This window comes from Copadichromis virginalis, linkage group LG3 (genome assembly GCF_057382275.1).
Source record: "Copadichromis virginalis isolate Kocher_CV1m ecotype Utaka linkage group LG3, C_Virginalis_male_GT1.1, whole genome shotgun sequence".
Taxonomy (NCBI): domain Eukaryota; kingdom Metazoa; phylum Chordata; class Actinopteri; order Cichliformes; family Cichlidae; genus Copadichromis; species Copadichromis virginalis.
This window is the reverse complement of record NC_140620.1, coordinates 2,716,844-2,735,225: the sequence shown is the minus strand read 5'-3', so window position 1 is coordinate 2,735,225 and position 18,382 is coordinate 2,716,844. Positions and strand designations below refer to the sequence as shown.

The 18,382-nt window shown below is 41.8% G+C and overlaps 2 protein-coding genes across 2 annotated transcripts; both read left to right on the top strand.

Moving 5' to 3' along the window:
• Positions 1-1,463: 1,463 nt before the first annotated feature.
• LOC146712297 (uncharacterized) lies at positions 1,464-10,239 on the top strand (the record flags this gene model as incomplete). Its single annotated transcript, XM_085436174.1, has 5 exons — positions 1,464-2,944; positions 8,009-8,124; positions 8,209-8,310; positions 8,479-8,577; positions 10,101-10,239. Coding segments are annotated over exons 2-5 (429 nt in total), but the record flags the coding sequence as incomplete, so codon positions are not given.
• Positions 10,240-10,308: 69 nt separating this feature from the next.
• On the top strand, positions 10,309-18,024 carry LOC146712296 (uncharacterized). The gene is made up of 5 exons (XM_085452010.1): positions 10,309-10,355; positions 13,121-13,167; positions 13,316-13,863; positions 13,955-14,001; positions 15,916-18,024. The coding sequence occupies exons 1-5, from the start codon at positions 10,324-10,326 to the stop codon at positions 17,303-17,305; spliced, it is 2,064 nt and encodes a 687-aa protein (XP_085308136.1). The 5' UTR covers positions 10,309-10,323; the 3' UTR covers positions 17,306-18,024.
• The last annotated feature ends 358 nt before the right edge of the window (positions 18,025-18,382 follow it).

Below are 18,382 nucleotides of genomic sequence, written 5' to 3'. Positions count from 1 at the left end.
ATGCAAAATAACAGGGAGTGAACTTATTTTTATTGGTGTAGAGACACATGTCCAGTCTGTGTGAACCTTTCGATGGAAATGTAATCTAACAAAAAAAGCAAAAACCGACACTTTTAATAAAGATAATCTATCTAAAATAAAAGCATTCCTCCTAAATCAAACAGGTAATAATTATGAATACATACTCAAACAACAAGAAAGAAAAAGAAATAAATACTTCAAATATAATGAGACCTGCAGGCATGCACTCTTTTTCAACAGAACCACCCACAGTTGCTAAACCTGCAGGAAATGAAAGTGATCCTGAGCTAGTGTGTGTGAGCTTGAGAGAAATACTGATGGTACAGGCTCGATATGGTGATTCACAGCTTGGCCCGTGGAAGCAGTCTGCTGGAGAGGGTCTGGACTCTGCTCCAGTCAGGAGTTGTCACAGTGAGAGGCCTCCTGCAAAACACCACCCAGGTGAGATTTGCAGCTGGGAGAACAACATGCAGTACATATGAAAAAGCTGCATTGTTGCATTTTTAACACTTTCTAGAATATTTTAAACTTACTTTAAAGACAAGTTTACCCACTTTAAAGACAGAGCTTTTCATGTGGAAGCAAGTATCCATCCTGTTCCAAAAACACATATCCTCTGTAAAAGTAAAGAGTCAGGCTACAATGACTCACTCTTGATGTTCTCTCCAGTGAGACGGTGTTGTTTGGGATCATAATTTAATCCAGTTCATAGTGAATAAACCTCCTGAGTTAAACCATTGTTGTTTTCTTCCTCACATCTCCTTTGAACCCACAGATAGTGTTTGATGACCCATCCACTGTTCTTCATATCTTAATATGAAGCACTGCTGCTTCATCACAGAGGTTTGTCATTAATCCCAACTTTGCCACAGAATGAAGATGAATGAAGATGCAGAAATAATGTCAGTTTGTCTTTTATTCATTGTAATATTTAAGTTTTGGATGCAGCACTCCTACCTTTGATGAAAGTGATTAAAATAGAAAGCTGTCTCTCTTTATTCTGACATTTAACTCATTCAAAAGATATTTCAATCTTTATTTATCCAAAACAAAACAAGTTTACTCTAAATTGATGTTGTACAGTAAAAAAAATGTTTCTATGTTTTCCCCCTAAAGTGTTTGTAAACATCTGGTTTCAACTGTCAATGTGTCACGGGGTGAAACGGGACAAGTTATTTAGTTTTACTGTGCATGTTTTGCGATGTTTTATCTGTTTAATATTTTAATATTGTATATTGGGTTTGTTTGGATGAGTTCTATTGCAGGTTTTTATCCTATTTAATTGAACACCTGTCTCCACCCCTATCTGATTACTAACTTGATTTCACCTGAGAGGTACCAGAGAGGCCAATAAGAGGGCTGGGTAGACGACAGAAAGGAGCGCTCTTTGAGGACGAGTGGGGAAGGAAAGCGTTGCTTTGAGGAGTTACGCTCAAAGGCTAGAGGCTCGAGACGAATGAGACCGGAGAGGCACCAGCGCGCAGAGAGCGGAGACAGCACCAGCGGAAGGCACGAGACGGCTGTGCCGATTTGCAGTTTTAAAGAAGCGGCGGGCGGAGTTGAGAGCTCTGCCCACCCGGGGTAAGTCCCTCACTTATCCCTTTTTATGAAGTAAAACTGTCTAGAAGAATAGTGACTGCCGCTCCTCCCTTTCTCCAGCATATCGGGACGCGCAAAGGAAGGAGAGGACTCCGCTGGGTTTCCCTTTTTATACTTCGCTGGATTTCTTAGCTCCCTGGGACTTTTAGGTCGTGGCGCAGGCCACAGGACTTTTAATGTTGGTTTATTGATTGTTTGTTATCCCTTGGCCAAGGTTATTTTAATTTATTTTAAAGATAATAAATCATATTTTAATCTGACAGTTGTATTGTGTGCTTCCCCTCGGTGGCTCCACTGCTCAACCCGGTTGGAGGAAGATTTTCTTCCTTCGCACAAAACCCACGGTGGTAATAAAGTCGGGGCTTTCTTTCCTTTCTTCCTTTCCACGCCCATTCGCTCCCCGCTCCGCCGTGACAAATACACTGCTGTGTATTGAAATCCCTCTGGTGTTGCATAGAAATGAACTGTAATGATGGTTAAATGTTGTTTACAGTGGCATGTTGGTTATCTCTGCACACTGTTATTTCTTTAAGATGCATGTTTGGTTGTGCTGCAGGAAAAAGGGAGTCAATGTGTGCAGGAAGGGGAGGGGGGTCCTTGTTGTTGTGTGACTGTGAGGGGCTGTACGAGAGCACTCTCCCGGAGGTAGCGGCCCGTTTGCCTGTGTTACCGAATAAACGGACAACTGAGATCCAAACGTCTGGTTCTTGCGAACGTTACAATACTGAACAACAAAGCATAATGTGTGCATTTGTTAGCTCACCATATTCATAAACGTCTTAATAATAAATTCCATATTCTATCACCACATTATTTGTGATCAATGGGTTTGCAGGGTTAGGGGTGTTGGGGGTAGGGTCTTAGGCTTTGGCCCCACCCCTGCCACCAGCATATTTTTAAGCAATTATTTCTAACTTTTATTTGAATATTCAGTTTCCTACCATCTGCGCTTAAAGGGTAACCCGCCTTCGCACACATGACTATATGCCTCGGTGCTCTTATAATTACGTAACTCCTCGCCATCAACGTCTTTGGAAAATACAAGTTAATTAATAATGTTGATGTAGCTAACATCGGGCCACAGTTTCATGCCATCTACCCGGTCCGTGAGAAGTGAGGCGCTGTTACTGAATTGTTCTCGTCGCCTTTTAAAACATCTCTACTGTGTATCCACCTGCCGGAGGTTTGCGAGTTTCCGAGGTTTACGTGAACGCAATCCGTAGTGTTTGGATGCTCCCGAGTGTCCTCAAATGCATCTTTGGCTGTTTCCTTCTTTCGTCTTTGCTGAGCTTCGTGGAGTGGAGCTTGTTGGTGTGAAGAAACTGTAAGTTTGCTTCGTTTCCTCCTCTAACAGTTTGTGTTTAGGAACTTTACTGTTTGTTCAGCTCGTGTTTGAGTTCTTCACACAACAAACTGTGTGTTTGTATTAAAGTCAGTGCGTAATGTTTTCTAACGAGGCCGAGTGTGTCCGCCTCTGTCTGTGTGTGATCAGACTCCGGGAGTCAGGCTACGTCCACACGTACCCGGGTATCTTTGCAAACGCAGATTTCTCTGTGCGTTTGCACCTTTCGTCCACACGTAAACGGCGTTTTCTGTCACTGAAAACGGAGATTTTTAAAAACTCCGGCCAGGGTGGAGATTTTCTAAAACTCCGTGTTTTTTTTTTTTTTTGTTTTTTTTGTTTTGTTTTGTTTTGTTTTGTTTTGTTTTTTTGTTGGAAAGAGGTGAAAGCTCTTAATAACTGTAAACCATCTCTACCATCAACTGCTGAAGGTGTTTCTGGGGCAGATAACATTGCAGTATTATGGAGACAGCATTACAGTGCATTGTTTAACTGTATAAAAAGTGAACCATATGAGGACAATCTTGACATGAGCAATGACACAATAAGTGTAAGGACACATGAAGAATATGAAGCCATTCATAGGTTGTCTGATAATAAATCCTCTGGTTTGGATCACATCACTGCAGAACATTTAAAACATGCTAGTGTAAGGCTAGCTCCTCTTCTAGCGCTCTGTTTCACTGGGTTTATGATTCATGCCATATTACCAGACTCAATGCTGTGTATTTTACTGGTACCAGTTATGAAGGACAAAGCTGCAAAATGGGGAAGCAGTATTTCTGCCCCCTTGGTGTCAGACAGGGTGGGATTTTTGTCTCCAATTTTATTTAATCTATATGTTGATGATTTGTCCATACAGCTGAGAGCCTGTAACACTGGGTGTATATTAGGTAAAGCACTGATAAATCATCTTATGTATGCAGATGACCTGGTTGTTTTTAGTCCAAGCAGTGCTGGGTTACAGGATCTTAATGTCTGTACTGAATATGGTGTGCAATATGACATTGAGTACAATGCTGCTAAAAGTGCTGTTTTGATATGTAGAACCAAGCAGGATAAACAGCTAAATTTCCCTTTGTTTAAACTGGCACAAACTCTTGAAGTTCATAAAAAGGTGAAATACCTCGGTCACTTTATTACTGAGCGAATGATGATGATGACATATACAGACAGCGGTGTAAGCTCTATGTGCAGGCAAATACTATTGCACGCAAATTCAGCTTTTGTTCATTTCCAGTTAAAGTGGCTTTGTTTAAAGCGTATTGCACACCGCTATATACTGCCCCCTTGTGGTCATCCTACAAACAATGTAGCATGCAGAAGCTGCATGTTGCATATAATGATGAGAATCCTTTGCAGGATACCTAGAAGTGGTAGTGCCAGCCAGATGTTTGTAGCTGTGGGTGTTTGGACTTTTAAAGCACTTTTAAGAAAGTTAATGTTCAATTTTAGAGAACGACTGGATGGTTCGAGTAACAGTATAATTTTAGCACTTACAGATCCGACAGTGAGTGCTTCCCGTTAGTTTCTTGTCTTGTTTTTATGGACATGAAGTCTGCCAATAAAGATTGAATTGAAGTTATTGTTTCGGTGAAATGAATTTCTACAATACTGTTAATTCTACTCTCTGCAGTGTTTAAATGCTTACACACAGTTACTGTCCCTCCACACATACGACCCCAGCTTGGTTTACTTTTTCCCACCGAGGCTTCTAGACTTCTGATTGGCCAACATTTCTGCACGGTTAGGAATCTAGCGCCACCTGCTGCTTTGGCATGTTCATAGCAGCGTTTTCCTTCATTTCTGCCTTTATGTGTGGACGGGATTATTTTTTAAAACGAAAACGGAAAATCTCCGTTTTCAAAAATACCCGTGTAGCCTCAGACTAAACACCCTTAATGTGGTCTGAGCTCGGCCGTTTATATTGACAGGGGCAGCGGGAGAGCGGACTTTGTAAATGAACATTTAGTACAGATGTGTGTTAGACGTTAATGTTATATAAAAACACTGACAGCTCAATCTCTGCCTCAGTCACTCTCCCTGATCCAGCTGAGTCAGCAGTGGGGAAAAATCTGCTTTACACAGGAACTTGGTCACAGCAATAAGAGAATACGTAGTTTATTCCAAGAAGATATCGTCTCTCCCATATGTAAAATCTTATTGGAACCGACATGTTCCAGATATCAAGTGGAAGACAGTCTGGATGGTCCCCCATAAATATTTGATTGTAAATAAGGTGAAAGAAGTCTCATTTAAAATTCTACATACATGTTATCCAGCCAGTCACTACATGGTCACATTTATAAGGGACATTAATACTAATTGTACTTTCTGTGGGGATCATCCAGAAACTGTGACACATCTTTCTTGTTCTTTCACAGAGATTCTGGAAGAATTTAGCAGCTTTGTTATTGTCCATATTTTAAGGGAGTTTTCTTTACGATGGGAAAATGTTTTATTCTGTTTCTTTAAGTTCCCCAGGAAGAATGATAAATGTTTTTTATGATAAATTTGTTAATACTTTTAGCTACATTTTTTATCCATAATGTAAGTTTACTAACAAAACACCACATTTCTGTCATTATTTTAAGGATGTGCAAATGTACATACAATCAATATCAGACTGCACCAACAAAAAACAATATTTGTGTATTTTTGCATGTATTCATATAATTGTTACCTTTTTCTTTTACCCCTGGCTTTGTGTGTTCATGTTCTGTCCTTTTGTATACTTCATCTGTTCGTATGTTGTATACTCATTTTTGTTAAATAAAGTTCTTTAAAAAAAGTGTTAGACGCAGATTCAACATGTCGGTCTTGAAAATACTGCGTCACAAACTCTAGAAGTGTTACAAAACACACCAGTTATTGTAGTTCACTAGAACTGAACTCACAACTAAAACTAGATGTGGAAAAGTTAAAACAGAAATAAAAACTAAACACACAAATTAAAATGAAATTATTGATAATGATCAGTGAAATTGGAAAATTAAGTTTGGCAAAATGAAAAAACATTAACAGATAATTAGACATCAGGTATGTCAACAGGTGAAGTCAGATGTTCAGACAAGTCATGATTCTTTATTCGTATACAAGTACAACACGCAGTGAAATGTAACCTGACTGCTCGTCCACTTGTGCAAAAGGGGGAGAAGAACATTATATATTATACAACCCTCGAGGTTAAAAATGGAGGCCCTCGTGCTGCTTATATTAAATCCTCCATTAGGAACCTTGGTGTTACCTTTGACCCAGCTCTGACACACACGTTAAATCTTTGGTTTGCTCTTGTTTTTACCATTGAAGAAATATCACTGAGTCCCATTGTGTCACGCTCTGAACTGGAAATGATTCTTCATGCTTTTGTTTCATCTCGCGTAGACTATTGTAATTCCTTCTTTACTTGCTGAAGTAACGCCTCCCTGGAACGACTGCAGGGTGTTCAGACTGCTGCTGCCAGGCTTCTGACACAGCATCACAAACACTCCCATGCCACGCCCCTGCTGATTCAGCTGCACTGGCTCCCTGTCAAGTTCAGGGTCCAATTTAAGATCATAATCATGACCTATAGGGCCCTGCACGGTGTAGCTCCAACTTACTTAAGTGATCTTCTTCTTCCTTATCACCGCAGCAGGTCCCTGAGGTCTTGTGGAGAGCCCACATGTCCGCGGCACAGACGGTCAGCAGAGTCTGAGCCCAGCATGGCTCTCAGTTAAAAACCTTCTCCAGGAACTAAAGGCAGTGCACAGCTGTTTCACATCTTAAGCTTCACACTCCCAGAGTCCTCGAAGACACAAAAGACTCTTCTGTGGAGTTCCTGTTTCCCCCAACATCCTTACTACACCCCCACCATTTGTCTAATGCTGGGCTCACACTCTGCGATTTTTGGCCCATTTTGAGCCGATGAGTCGTGCGACCGTTTTGGCGATCGGCCCGATTTTGGCCTTCATCGTGCGTCGTGTAGTATACGTGGGGTAACGAGACGCGATTAGCACCTCGACCAGCTCCCGATCATCAATCGCTCGGTCATAAAAAATTAAACCTGTTTGAAATCCTCGCGACCATCGTGAGGGTGTCACCGCAGTTTGTCACACTGCTCACGCACAAACACAAATGTAGGTGGAAAAAGACGGAGCAGCACAGCTGTGCAGCGTGTGATCTGGACACAAGCGATGGAGGCACAACTTGTAGAACTTTGGCTCATCCGAGCCTTTTCGATGTGGCATCACAAAATTATCACGACCACAACAACCGTGAAAATAGTTGGATTTACACTGCTGCTCAATCACAGCTGATCATGTTTTTCATTAGCAATTTAGCAAAGTTGATGGTGGTGGTGTGTCTGTGTGAGTGAAAGACAGAGCGAGCGACAGATTTTCTGTTATAACCTTCATGTTATGGACGCACAGTGTGAGCACTCAGGTCGATCAGAGCATCGGGCCGTATAGTGTGAGACCTGCATCGTGACCTATGACCTTCTAACCCCTGCGAGTCAATCGTACAGTTTGAGCAGGAGCTGAATAACGTGACTGAAAAAGTCGCACAGTGTAAGCCCGGCAGTAACATCTGAGTGTGAGACATGTTAAAACCCAGTGGCACCAAGGCATCATACAATAAGATAATGTGATTAATACATCAGTAAAAGAATTTCCCATACACACTATGCTGAATATTGTTAGACTGATAACTGTTTTCAGCAGTGAAGCAACTTTAGTAACAACTCTGGTTGGCACTCACATTTATCCTGACCACAGAGATATTAGTGTGAAGCTTTTGCAAATGTTGTTCACACATGTTGGACTGACTGAAGCCTCCAGTCACAGTGCATCAGTGTGTGTCAGTGAATGCATCGTGTGTGCTTCAGGCTCCATCTAGTGGACTGATAGCAGAGCAGCTGATGGCAGCTTCCTCTGCCTCACACTGCTGTCTGACTGCATCCAGCTGACACTGAGATGAAGCAGGAAAGAAGCAGCTGATGTTTGGACAGCACACATGATGGACATCAGTTGATGTGCACATGAATGATTTGTGTTTCCTCTGCAGGTAGAAAGTGTGTGTGAGCTGAGCAGCATGGATCAGTGTGAGGACAGAGAGGAGGGAGCCCCTCCCTCTAAAAGCACTCTGTGTGGGGAACATGAGAGCCAGACCAAAGCTCAGAGGTGAGATGACCATCTCTAACTGTCCATGACTCTTCTCCATGTCACAGCTCAGCACTCACATCACTGCTGCATCATTATTCACAGGAACCAGCCTGGACCTCCACCCAGCTCTGTGTCCTTACAGAGTGATGGGTCTAAACATTTCTCCATTGAATTTGAATCCCAGCCTGAGTCAGCTGCAGAGAGGTGAGCTGTTACCATGTAAAAAACTGTTTACCTCTGGGTGGCGCTCTGTTCTTCCTTTTGCTCATGCTCAGCCTGCAAACAAGTTTATTTTTGGAACAACGAAGGGATTCTGAGTCTTCATCAGCTTCTGTGGCTGCAAATGAAAAACACGTTTTTCTTCTCTAACAGTTTCTACAAGAGACCTGCTGAACCTCTACACAGCTTTTTTTCTGACTTCACCTCCAGTCGTAGCACCAGCTTTAGAAGAAATGTCAAACCTGCAGAGAGGTGAGCTGTTAGTAACATGAACTCTTTGATTAAACTGCTTGATGTTGTTGGATATAAACTACAAACACGTCGTTCCCTCAGTCCATTTAAACTGTCTCTTTAAAACAACTGAAAATCCACTTCAGCAAACAGGAAGTGATGCTCGTGCTCATGGTTTCTGCATCAGTCATGCTGTGGAGGAAGTTAGCGGTAAACTCAGTTAAGCATAGAAATCACTTATACTCAAAACTCAACCATCAGTAATTACTTCTTAGATTATAGATTATATTATATATATTTTATTATAGATTATAGATCAGTTTGAGTTTCATAGAAAACAACAGTAAGCTGCTGTCTGTCTTTAGTGCCAAGAAGACCGTTTTCTACCAGGAAATAAAATCACAAGACAGTTTCTAAAGAAATTAAATACCAGCTGTTTATCAAACCGGTTCACAATCAGGGGATTTGTCTTTAAACACAAAGGAATCAAAGTTTGTCATAAGAACCGAACATCTTGTCTAAAGACCAAAGAGGAGAAACCATCCCCAACAATCTTCTCCCCATTTGTCCACCATTAAAATCCACCCCACTAAATAAAAATGAAATAATCGTTCATGCTGCCTGTTGGATGTGCGTTCTACTTAACGAGCTGTTCAGTAGGATTAGTTACCTTTGATGCTTGAACCAATCCAATTATCAGCACCAGAAATTCATTAGCAGTTCCCAATAATTTGTTTTTCAATTCATTGCTTGCCCTGAAATAATAAAGTATAAGATTTAATTGAAGACACATTTATTTACACACAACACAACATCTTTTGCTTTAGGCTTTGACACAAGCAGTACACTGCATGTACTGGACTTCCTTTAGTTAAGTCCAGAGATGTTTCCAAGTTCCATTGACTGAATGCTTGATTTATGCTATTTTGCTCTTTGAGGAAGGAACTCTGAGAAATATGTATGCAACGTGGTCGGTCAAAAACCTCTGACTCTTACATGATGAATCCAAAACAACAAAACAAGACTCGCTGAGAGGCAGAATCCTGGTTACATTTGTGATGACACCACCTCATGTTAAAAGCTGCTCTGGTTGTAAATGATCCTTTTATTAGGTTACACAGACAGAAAGGGTGTAACACAGACAGTGGAGCAAGTACACGAGTTATTTCTTTCCAAACTAATGTACAGACCCCTGAAAAATATATTTATCATTTATTTTTTATTAAAACATTTACAGTTAAATAATATAAACAAAATTTATTTCCATTGAAAACATTTTATTGAATGACAGGTTGAGTTTAGATTCTAATCAAAAGATTAAAATATGCTCACAACAAAAATCAACTGACTTTCTACTGTAAGATAAAATGTACAATATTAGAGAGACAACAACAATCAGGTGATCTACTATGAGCAGCACCTGGTGACAGTGGGAAGGAAAAACTACATTTTAACAGGAGGATAGTTCTAACAGAGCCAGGATCAGGGAGGAGAGAAAAGCTTCAGTGGAAAATGACTAACAGATGTATTTTTCTCTCTGTCAGAGCCGGAGAGAGTTCCTTGTGGTCTTCCTCTCCTCTTAGAAGGAAGGACTTTTCTGAAACAGAGTCTGGATCCATGGGAAGTGATCTGTTCCTGGGAAGTGCTTGGCCTCTGCTTCTGCCTCTTCCAAGTGCTCGGCCTCTTCCAAGTGCTCGGCCTCTTCCAAGTGCTTGGCCTCTTCCAAGTGCTCGGCCTCTGCTTCTGCCTCTTCCAAGTGCTCGGTCCATGGACTCTGTACCGTCCTTTGCTACAGAAACGTGAGTTATAACTAAGTTGTGAATGTGACATTCATGTGTTAAGTGTTAACTGCTCCCAAGTATAAAATGTACAAAATAGATAAATTATGCATATAATTAAAGAAGTTATAGTATATTATAAATATACAGTGGGGCAAAAAAGTATTTAGTCAGCCACCGATTGTGCAAGTTCCCCCACCTAAAATGATGACAGAGGTCAGTAATTTGCACCAGAGGTACACTTCAACTGTGAGAGACAGAATGTGAAAAAAAATCCATGAATCCACATGGTAGGATTTGTAAAGAATTTATTGGTAAATTAGGGTGGAAAATAAGTATTTGGTCACCTCAAACAAGGAAAATCTCTGGCTCTCACAGACCTGTAACGTCTTCTGTAAGAAGCTTTTCTGTCCCCCACTCGTTACCTGTATGAATGGCACCTGTTTGAACTCATCATCTGTATAAAAGACACCTGTCCACAGCCTCAAACAGTCAGACTCCAAACTCCGCCATGGCCAAGACCAAAGAGCTTTCGAAGGACACCAGGAAAAGTATTGTAGACCTGCACCAGACTGGGAAGAGTGAATCTACAATAGGCAAGCAGCTTGGTGTGAAAAAATCAACTGTGGGAGCAATCATCAGAAAATGGAAGACATACAAGACCACTGATAATCTCCCTCGATCTGGGGCTCCACGCAAGATCTCATCCCGTGGGGTCAAAATGATCATGAGAACGGTGAGCAAAGATCCCAGAACCACACGGGGGGACCTGGTGAATGACCTGCAGAGAGCTGGGACCAAAGTAACAAAGGTCACCATCAGTAACACACTACAACGGCAGGGAATCAAATCCCGCAGTGCCAGACGTGTTCCGCTGCTGAAGCCAGTGCATGTCCAGGCCCGTCTGATGTTTGCCAGAGAGCACATGGATGATACAGCAGAGGATTGGGAGAATGTCATGTGGTCAGATGAAACCAAAGTAGAACTTTTTGGTATAAACTCAACTCGTCGTGTTTGGAGGAAGAAGAATACTGAGTTGCATCCCAAGAACACCATACCTACTGTGAAGCATGGGGGTGGAAACATCATGCTATGGGGCTGTTTTTCTGCCAAGGGGACAGGACGACTGATCCGTGTTAAGGACAGAATGAATGGGGCCATGTATCGTGAGATTTTGAGCCAAAACCTCCTTCCATCAGTGAGAACTTTGAAGATGAAACGAGGCTGGGTCTTCCAACATGACAATGATCCAAAACACACCGCCCGGGCAACAAAGGAGTGGCTCCGTAAGAAGCATTTGAAAGTCCTGGAGTGGCCTAGCCAGTCTCCAGACCTCAACCCCATAGAAAATCTGTGGCGGGAGTTGAAAGTCCGTGTTGCTCGGCGACAGCCCCAAAACATCACTGCTCTCGAGAAGATCTGCATGGAGGAATGGGCCAAAATACCAGCTACTGTGTGTGCAAACCTGGTAAAGACCTATAGTAAATGTTTGACCTCTGTTATTGCCAACAAAGGTTATGTTACAAAGTATTGAGTTGTATTTTTGTTATTGACCAAATACTTATTTTCCACCCTGATTTACCAATAAATTCTTTACAAATCCTACCATGTGGATTCATGGATTTTTTTTCACATTCGCCACAGGGCTGTGTGCTTAGCCCCCTCCTATATTCACTGCTCACACACGACTGTGTTGCTAAACACGATTCCAACATCATCATCAAGTTTGCGGATGACACAACCATCATAGGCCTCATCACAGACAATGATCAGACGGCCTATAGAGAGGAGGTGATGGTGCTGTACGAGTGGTGTCTGGAAAATAACCTGACTCTCGACCAGTCAGGGATCACCAGCCCATCCACATAAACAGTGTCAAGGCCGAAAGGGTCAGCAGCTTCAAGTTCCTTGGAGTCAACATCACAGAGGACTTCTCCTGGACCCTTCACACAGACACTGCTTCACACAGACACTGCTATCAGGAAATCTCGCCAGCGGCTTTACTTCCTGAGGAGGCTGAGGAAGTTTAGCATGAACGCCAACATCACCTCAAATTTCTACAGGTGTGCGATCGAGAGCTTGCTGATGAGCTGCATCACAGTTTGGTACGAAGCTGCTCTGCCAGCAGCCGTAAATCACTACAGAGGGTGAAGGCAGCAGAGCACATGACTGGCACGAGGCTTCCTGCCATTCAGGACATTTATCTCCAGCTGTGCCTCCGTAAAGCTCACAGCATCATCAAGGACCACAGCCACCCAGCACATCAGCTGTTCTTGTTACCATCTGGCAGACGTTACAGGTTCTGTCTGCTTGGACTACAAGACTTAAACACAGTTTCTACCATCAACCACAACACTTAAACACACACACACAGCACTCAGAAGCTGCAGCTTCACAAGTACTCTGTATAATCTGAACTGGTCACTCCACTTTATTGATATCTATATTTAAAAGTGCAATACTGTGATTTTCTGCTGCTCATTCCTGTACAATGTCCCATCTGCCCCCCCGTCATGTTTCTTATTTAATCACTAGTGTACATATATTTATATTTATAGATACATATATATTTAGTCTTTTCTCTTTTACCACGTCTCTCTAATATTTGCTCCTTACTAGTTTTCTATTGTTTTATTATTTTATTTTATTTTCTCCTACTGTATCATGCTGCTGAGTGACTGCTGCTCGTCAAACACATCTCATTGCAATGTTGACCCTGTGCTAACTTGCATATGACAAATAAACTGAAACTGACTGTGCTGCTCTGACCCCCCTCCTCCTTTCAGGGTGGAGCCTGCTGGAGTCCGATGGTTGAGACCAGGTCTGAGGAAGTGTAAGTGTGTTTTTAATGGGATTCATGAAAACAAAGCAGCACACATTCAACCATCTTCATCATGTCAGGAGTCATCATCAAAGTGTCAATCAATGAACAGATGATGGATCAATAACTGCAGCTGGATTGTGTTTGTTCTCTCCATCAGATTCCTGTCAACTCACAATCGACACAAACACAGTGCACACAAAGCTCCAACTGTCTGACAACAACAGGAAGGTGACACATGTGAAGGAGGTTCAGTCATATCCTGATCATCCAGACAGATTTGATTTTTATCCTCAGCTGCTGTGTAGAAATGGTCTGACTGGTCGCTGTTACTGGGAGGTCGAGTGGAGAGGAGACGTTTTTATATCAGTGAGTTACAGAAGCATCAGAAGGAAAGGAGGCAGTGGTGACTGTTGGTTTGGATACAATGATCAGTCCTGGAGTCTGATCTGCTCTGATGATGGTCCTCGTTATGTCAGGCACAATAACAGACCAACATCCATCTCCTCCTCCTCCTCCTCCTCCTCCTCTGTCTCTAACAGAGCAGCAGTGTATGTGGACTGTCCTGCTGGCACTCTGTCCTTCTACAGAGTCTCCTCTGACACTCTGATCCACCTCCACACCTTCAACACCACATTCACTGAACCTCTTTATCCTGGGTTTAGTGTATTTTATCATCGTCATGGTTCCTCAGTGTCCCTGTGTGCAGTTGAGTATCAGCAGTCTCGTCCTGTTATAGAAAACCATCAATTGCGTGAAGTCATTTACTAATCTCTTTTTTTTACTGTCCACTTTTTAGGATTTCAGAAAAGCACAAATGACTGAGGCTGAAAAACCTTCATACAGGTGACCAAATTATAATTATTTTATTTGTTATTTAAAAAAAGAATGGGGGTCTTTTTTGGATTTATTTGATAGGGACAGTAGAGACTGACAGAAAAGCAGAGGGAGCGAGAGAGGGAAGACCAGGGCCACAGGTCCGACTCAAACCCAGGCAAGCCACTGTTCGCCAAACGGCATATGTCCGCTTGCTCTTCCCATTAAACTAAAGGTGTGCCAGGTGACCATAATTACTAAAAAACAAACTCAACCTGATGGAACAGATTATGTGATAACTCACTTTACGGTTTACATTGCTTCTGGTTAATTACAGTTTAATTCAGATCCCTCTAACACACACCACCAGACAAGTTTGTCATTTAAGATGGAAGAATTAATTAATGGCAGGACTTCTTTGAGCAGTTTTGTAGGAATGGGGTCTAAAAGACACGTTGATGGTTTGGAGGAAGTAATTATTGAAGTTAACTCAGAAAGATCAATTGGAGAAAAAGAGTCTAACTTAACATCAATGGTACTAAGAGTAGCTGTAGATAATATTACATCTGTGGGATGATTACTGGTAATGTTTTCTCTAATGATAAAAAGTTTATTTGTGAAGAAGTTCATGAAGTCATTACTAGTTAACGTTAAAGGGATGGTTGGCTCAACAGAGCTCTGACTTTTTGTCAGCCTGGCTACAGAGCTGAAGAGAAACCTGGGGTTTTTCTTATTTTCTTCAATCAGTGATGAATAGTAAGATGTTCTGGCTTTGCGGAGGGCTTTCTTATAAAGCAGCAAACTATTTCTCCAGGCTAAATGATGATCCTCTAGATTTGTGACACGCCATTTCCTCTCCAGATTACGAGTCATCTGCTTTAGGCTACGTGTTTGAGAATTATACCACGGAGTCAGGTACTTCTGATTAGAGACCTTAGTTTTCACAGGAGCTACAGTATCCAGAGTCGTACGTAGTGAGGAGGTGAAATTATTAACAAGATAATCGACCTCTGTTGGGGTAGCGTTCAGATAGCTACTCTGCTCTGTGTTGGTACAGGGCATTGAAGATGATAACAGTGGGTGGATTATATTCTTAAACTTAGTTACAGTGCTTTCAGAAAGACATCTACTTTGATAAAGTCTACTCTTCACCGCTGTGTAATCAATTATTGTAAAAGTAAATGTTATCAGGAAATGATCAGACAGGAGAGGGTTTTCAGGAAACACTGTTAAATGTTCAGTTTCTATGCCATATGTTAAAACAAGATCTAGAGTGTGATTAAAGTGGTGGGTGGGTTCTTTTACATTTTGAGAGAAGCCAATTGAGTCTAATAACAGATTAAATGCCATGTTGAGGCTGTCATTTTTAGCATCTACATGGATGTTAAAATCACCCACAATAATTATTTTATCTGAGCTCAGAACTAAATTACATAAAAAGTCTGAGAAATCAGAAACTCTGTGTATTCCATGTTGCTTGCAGTGTCCTGTTGTGAGATGAAGAAAAATGTCACTGACTGGCAGATGTCCTAGAAAATGTCCTTTCATCCAGTTAAGGAAGACTGGGTTAAGAAATTTCATAATGTGTTCTTGGTGGATCATTATTATCTCTCTTCGGCCTGGTCTATCTCACTGTCAAATAGTGTTGTGTCAGTAATTAGCCATATGTTGACGGAGCACAGCAGCCACAGAGACAGTAGAGGAGGTGCTACAGATCGCCTCAGAACTTACGAAAAGTAACTGACCTGAACACTAAAAGGACCATATGTGGTCTGATTTAAATTTGGTGACATACATTCTTCACAAACTTTGTGATTGCCTGAAATTTAATAGTATAATAGAGAAGAACTTGAGACTTAGAAGTCAGGTTACTAAATTAAACTGTGAACCTATGAACTACAGCAGATACCAAAGTAAATCGTCTGTTTCCACACTTTCTCACAGTCTACTGGTAACTGGGTCTCCTGAATGCAGCAATGAAGAAAAGCTTGAAAACCCTTTTGGAGCTTCTTCCTGGCAAGCAGAAACCCATCCAGATGTTGAAAATCATACAGAAGAAACACCTGTAGGGACTGAGTTTAATTCAGTGAGCAGCGCCCTGCCACCAAGCTCCCACCTGCACATCTGCTCCACAGCTTTCTGCTGCCTGACTCGCTCTCAAAGTCACTCATCTTTATTGAGCAACGTACCAAGGAACAACTTAACACGGGCAGCAAGCTTACCATCCATGAAGTTACATGAGTATACACCCAACATCAGTGTTGATGATTTTGGTGATGAAACCTACATGTTCCAGTGCTCCTGTCCAGGCCTGTACCAGTGCAGTGTGACCAACCTGATGTTTGTCATGAAGGGAGAAGGAGATGTGGTTTACAGGACTGTCCCTTGGAACAGAAGGCTGCTGGCCCAACACCACAAGAAGCCTGCAGGACCTCTGTTTGACATCACGTGTCCTCAGCAGTCTGTGTGTCAGCTTCATATCCTACACTGTGAGGTCATCTCCACAGGTGGAGGCCAGTTCTTGCAGGTTGCTCATGTGAAAGATGTGGGCATCGAGTTTATCCACCCTCACAAGATAACCAAAACTCATGCTATTATAAATATCGAAGGGTTTTCTGCTTATGGTAATGTCAAGGATGAAGACTCTCCTCCCGACCCAGTCCAATCATTGGTTCTGCTCTTCTACAAACCCCCAAACGATTGTAATCCCAGATCTGTCCTCAGTGTGTTCATGTTGCCACGTAATATTGTGTTCCCCAAAATGCGGCGTGACAGGAAGAAGTCAGACAAAACTGAGATATACATCGAGACAACCTCTGACTGCAAACTGCATCCAAAGCAGGCTTACACTCTGGCCACTGATCCTGAACATGACCTCATTAAAGTTCTACCAAAACAAGCTGATTTTCAAGAGGAGTTCTTCGAAAGCTACTTCCCATCATTTCAGGTGTTCTTAAAGGAAGTCTTTACAGATATTAACCTGTGTCTGAGAGACGAGAGCAGCTCCACCTGTGTTTGGGAAACAGAGGTTTGTCTTTTGCCTACTGGAGGAACAACTGGTACTGTGAAATCTTTGGATGCTGGTCCAAAAAAGATACGGAGGAGCTTCATCGAAAGGATATCAGGACCTGTTCTCAGCTGTCTGCTGGACCACCTGCTGGAAAAAAAAGTGTTAACTATAGATGAAGTGGACGAAGCAAAAACAGTGAAAAACAGAAAAGATAAAGCTAGTTGGGTTTTTGACACTGTGAGCAGGAAAGGTGGTGATTCAGAAATGTTTGAGGTTCTCCGTGAGGAGGATCCCTTTCTCTATAAACATCTAGGTTTGAAATAAAACGGAGAGCTGTCACATACAGATGATCTTGCTGACAGCCACTGTCACTAAACATAACATTCTCAGTGCTCCTAGGACAGTGCTGTCCAAACGCTGAATTTGTACCTACCTAGCTGTTAATCTCTTCAAGGAGTAAAGAAAAACGCATTACTCATCGATTTATTCTTATTGACTTGTAGCATTTTATGACACACAACAATTATAGATGTGTAATTTTTAACTTTTTCATGGCATGATAGTGTATTTCTTAACAATATCTATTTGTTTCATGTAGTTTTTAATATTATATTTAAACATTTTCATTTAAACCTTTCACCAAATGTGTGATTGCAAATTTCTGCATGTTTTTTTGTTTTCTTTTAGAATTTGATTTTTTTTTTCCCGCATACTTCTGATGTTATCAGTTTTAATTTAATTTTTTGTTGGGTTTTTATTTTTTGGTTCATGGCAATGTCTGCAGGATATTTTCTGATATATTTACTGTATAATTACTGATTTTTGCCTTGTCAGAATATTGTAAACTCTTTCACTTTTACCAACATAAAATCACATCTTAAAGTGCTGAATCCAAGTATTTTCATGTAGCTATTAACAAGTTTTCACTGGCAGTGCCTGAATGGATTGCAATATAGTTTGAAATGTATGAAGGGCTCAGGTGAAATTTTGTATAAAAACCCAGAGGTTGTTACTCTTATGTTTACTTCAGTTTGCCTACCAGCCTGGCATTGGAGCGGATGATGCCGTCATTCACCTCCTACATCGTTCCCTCGCTCACCTGGAGACCGCTGGAAGCACTGTGAGAATCATGTTCTTTGATTTCTCCAGTGCCTTCAACACCATTCTTCCCTCGGTTCTAAAGGACAAGCTGGTGAACTCTGGAGTGGACCATCACCTCACTACCTGGATCCTGGACTACCTCACCGACCGACCACAGTATGTGAGGACTCAGGGCTGTGTGTCGGACAGGGTCGTCTGCAGTACGGGGGCCCCACAGGGAACGGTTCTGGCTCCGTTCCTCTTCACCATCTACACTGCAGACTTCTCCCACAACTCCACCCAGTGCTTCCTGCAGAAGTT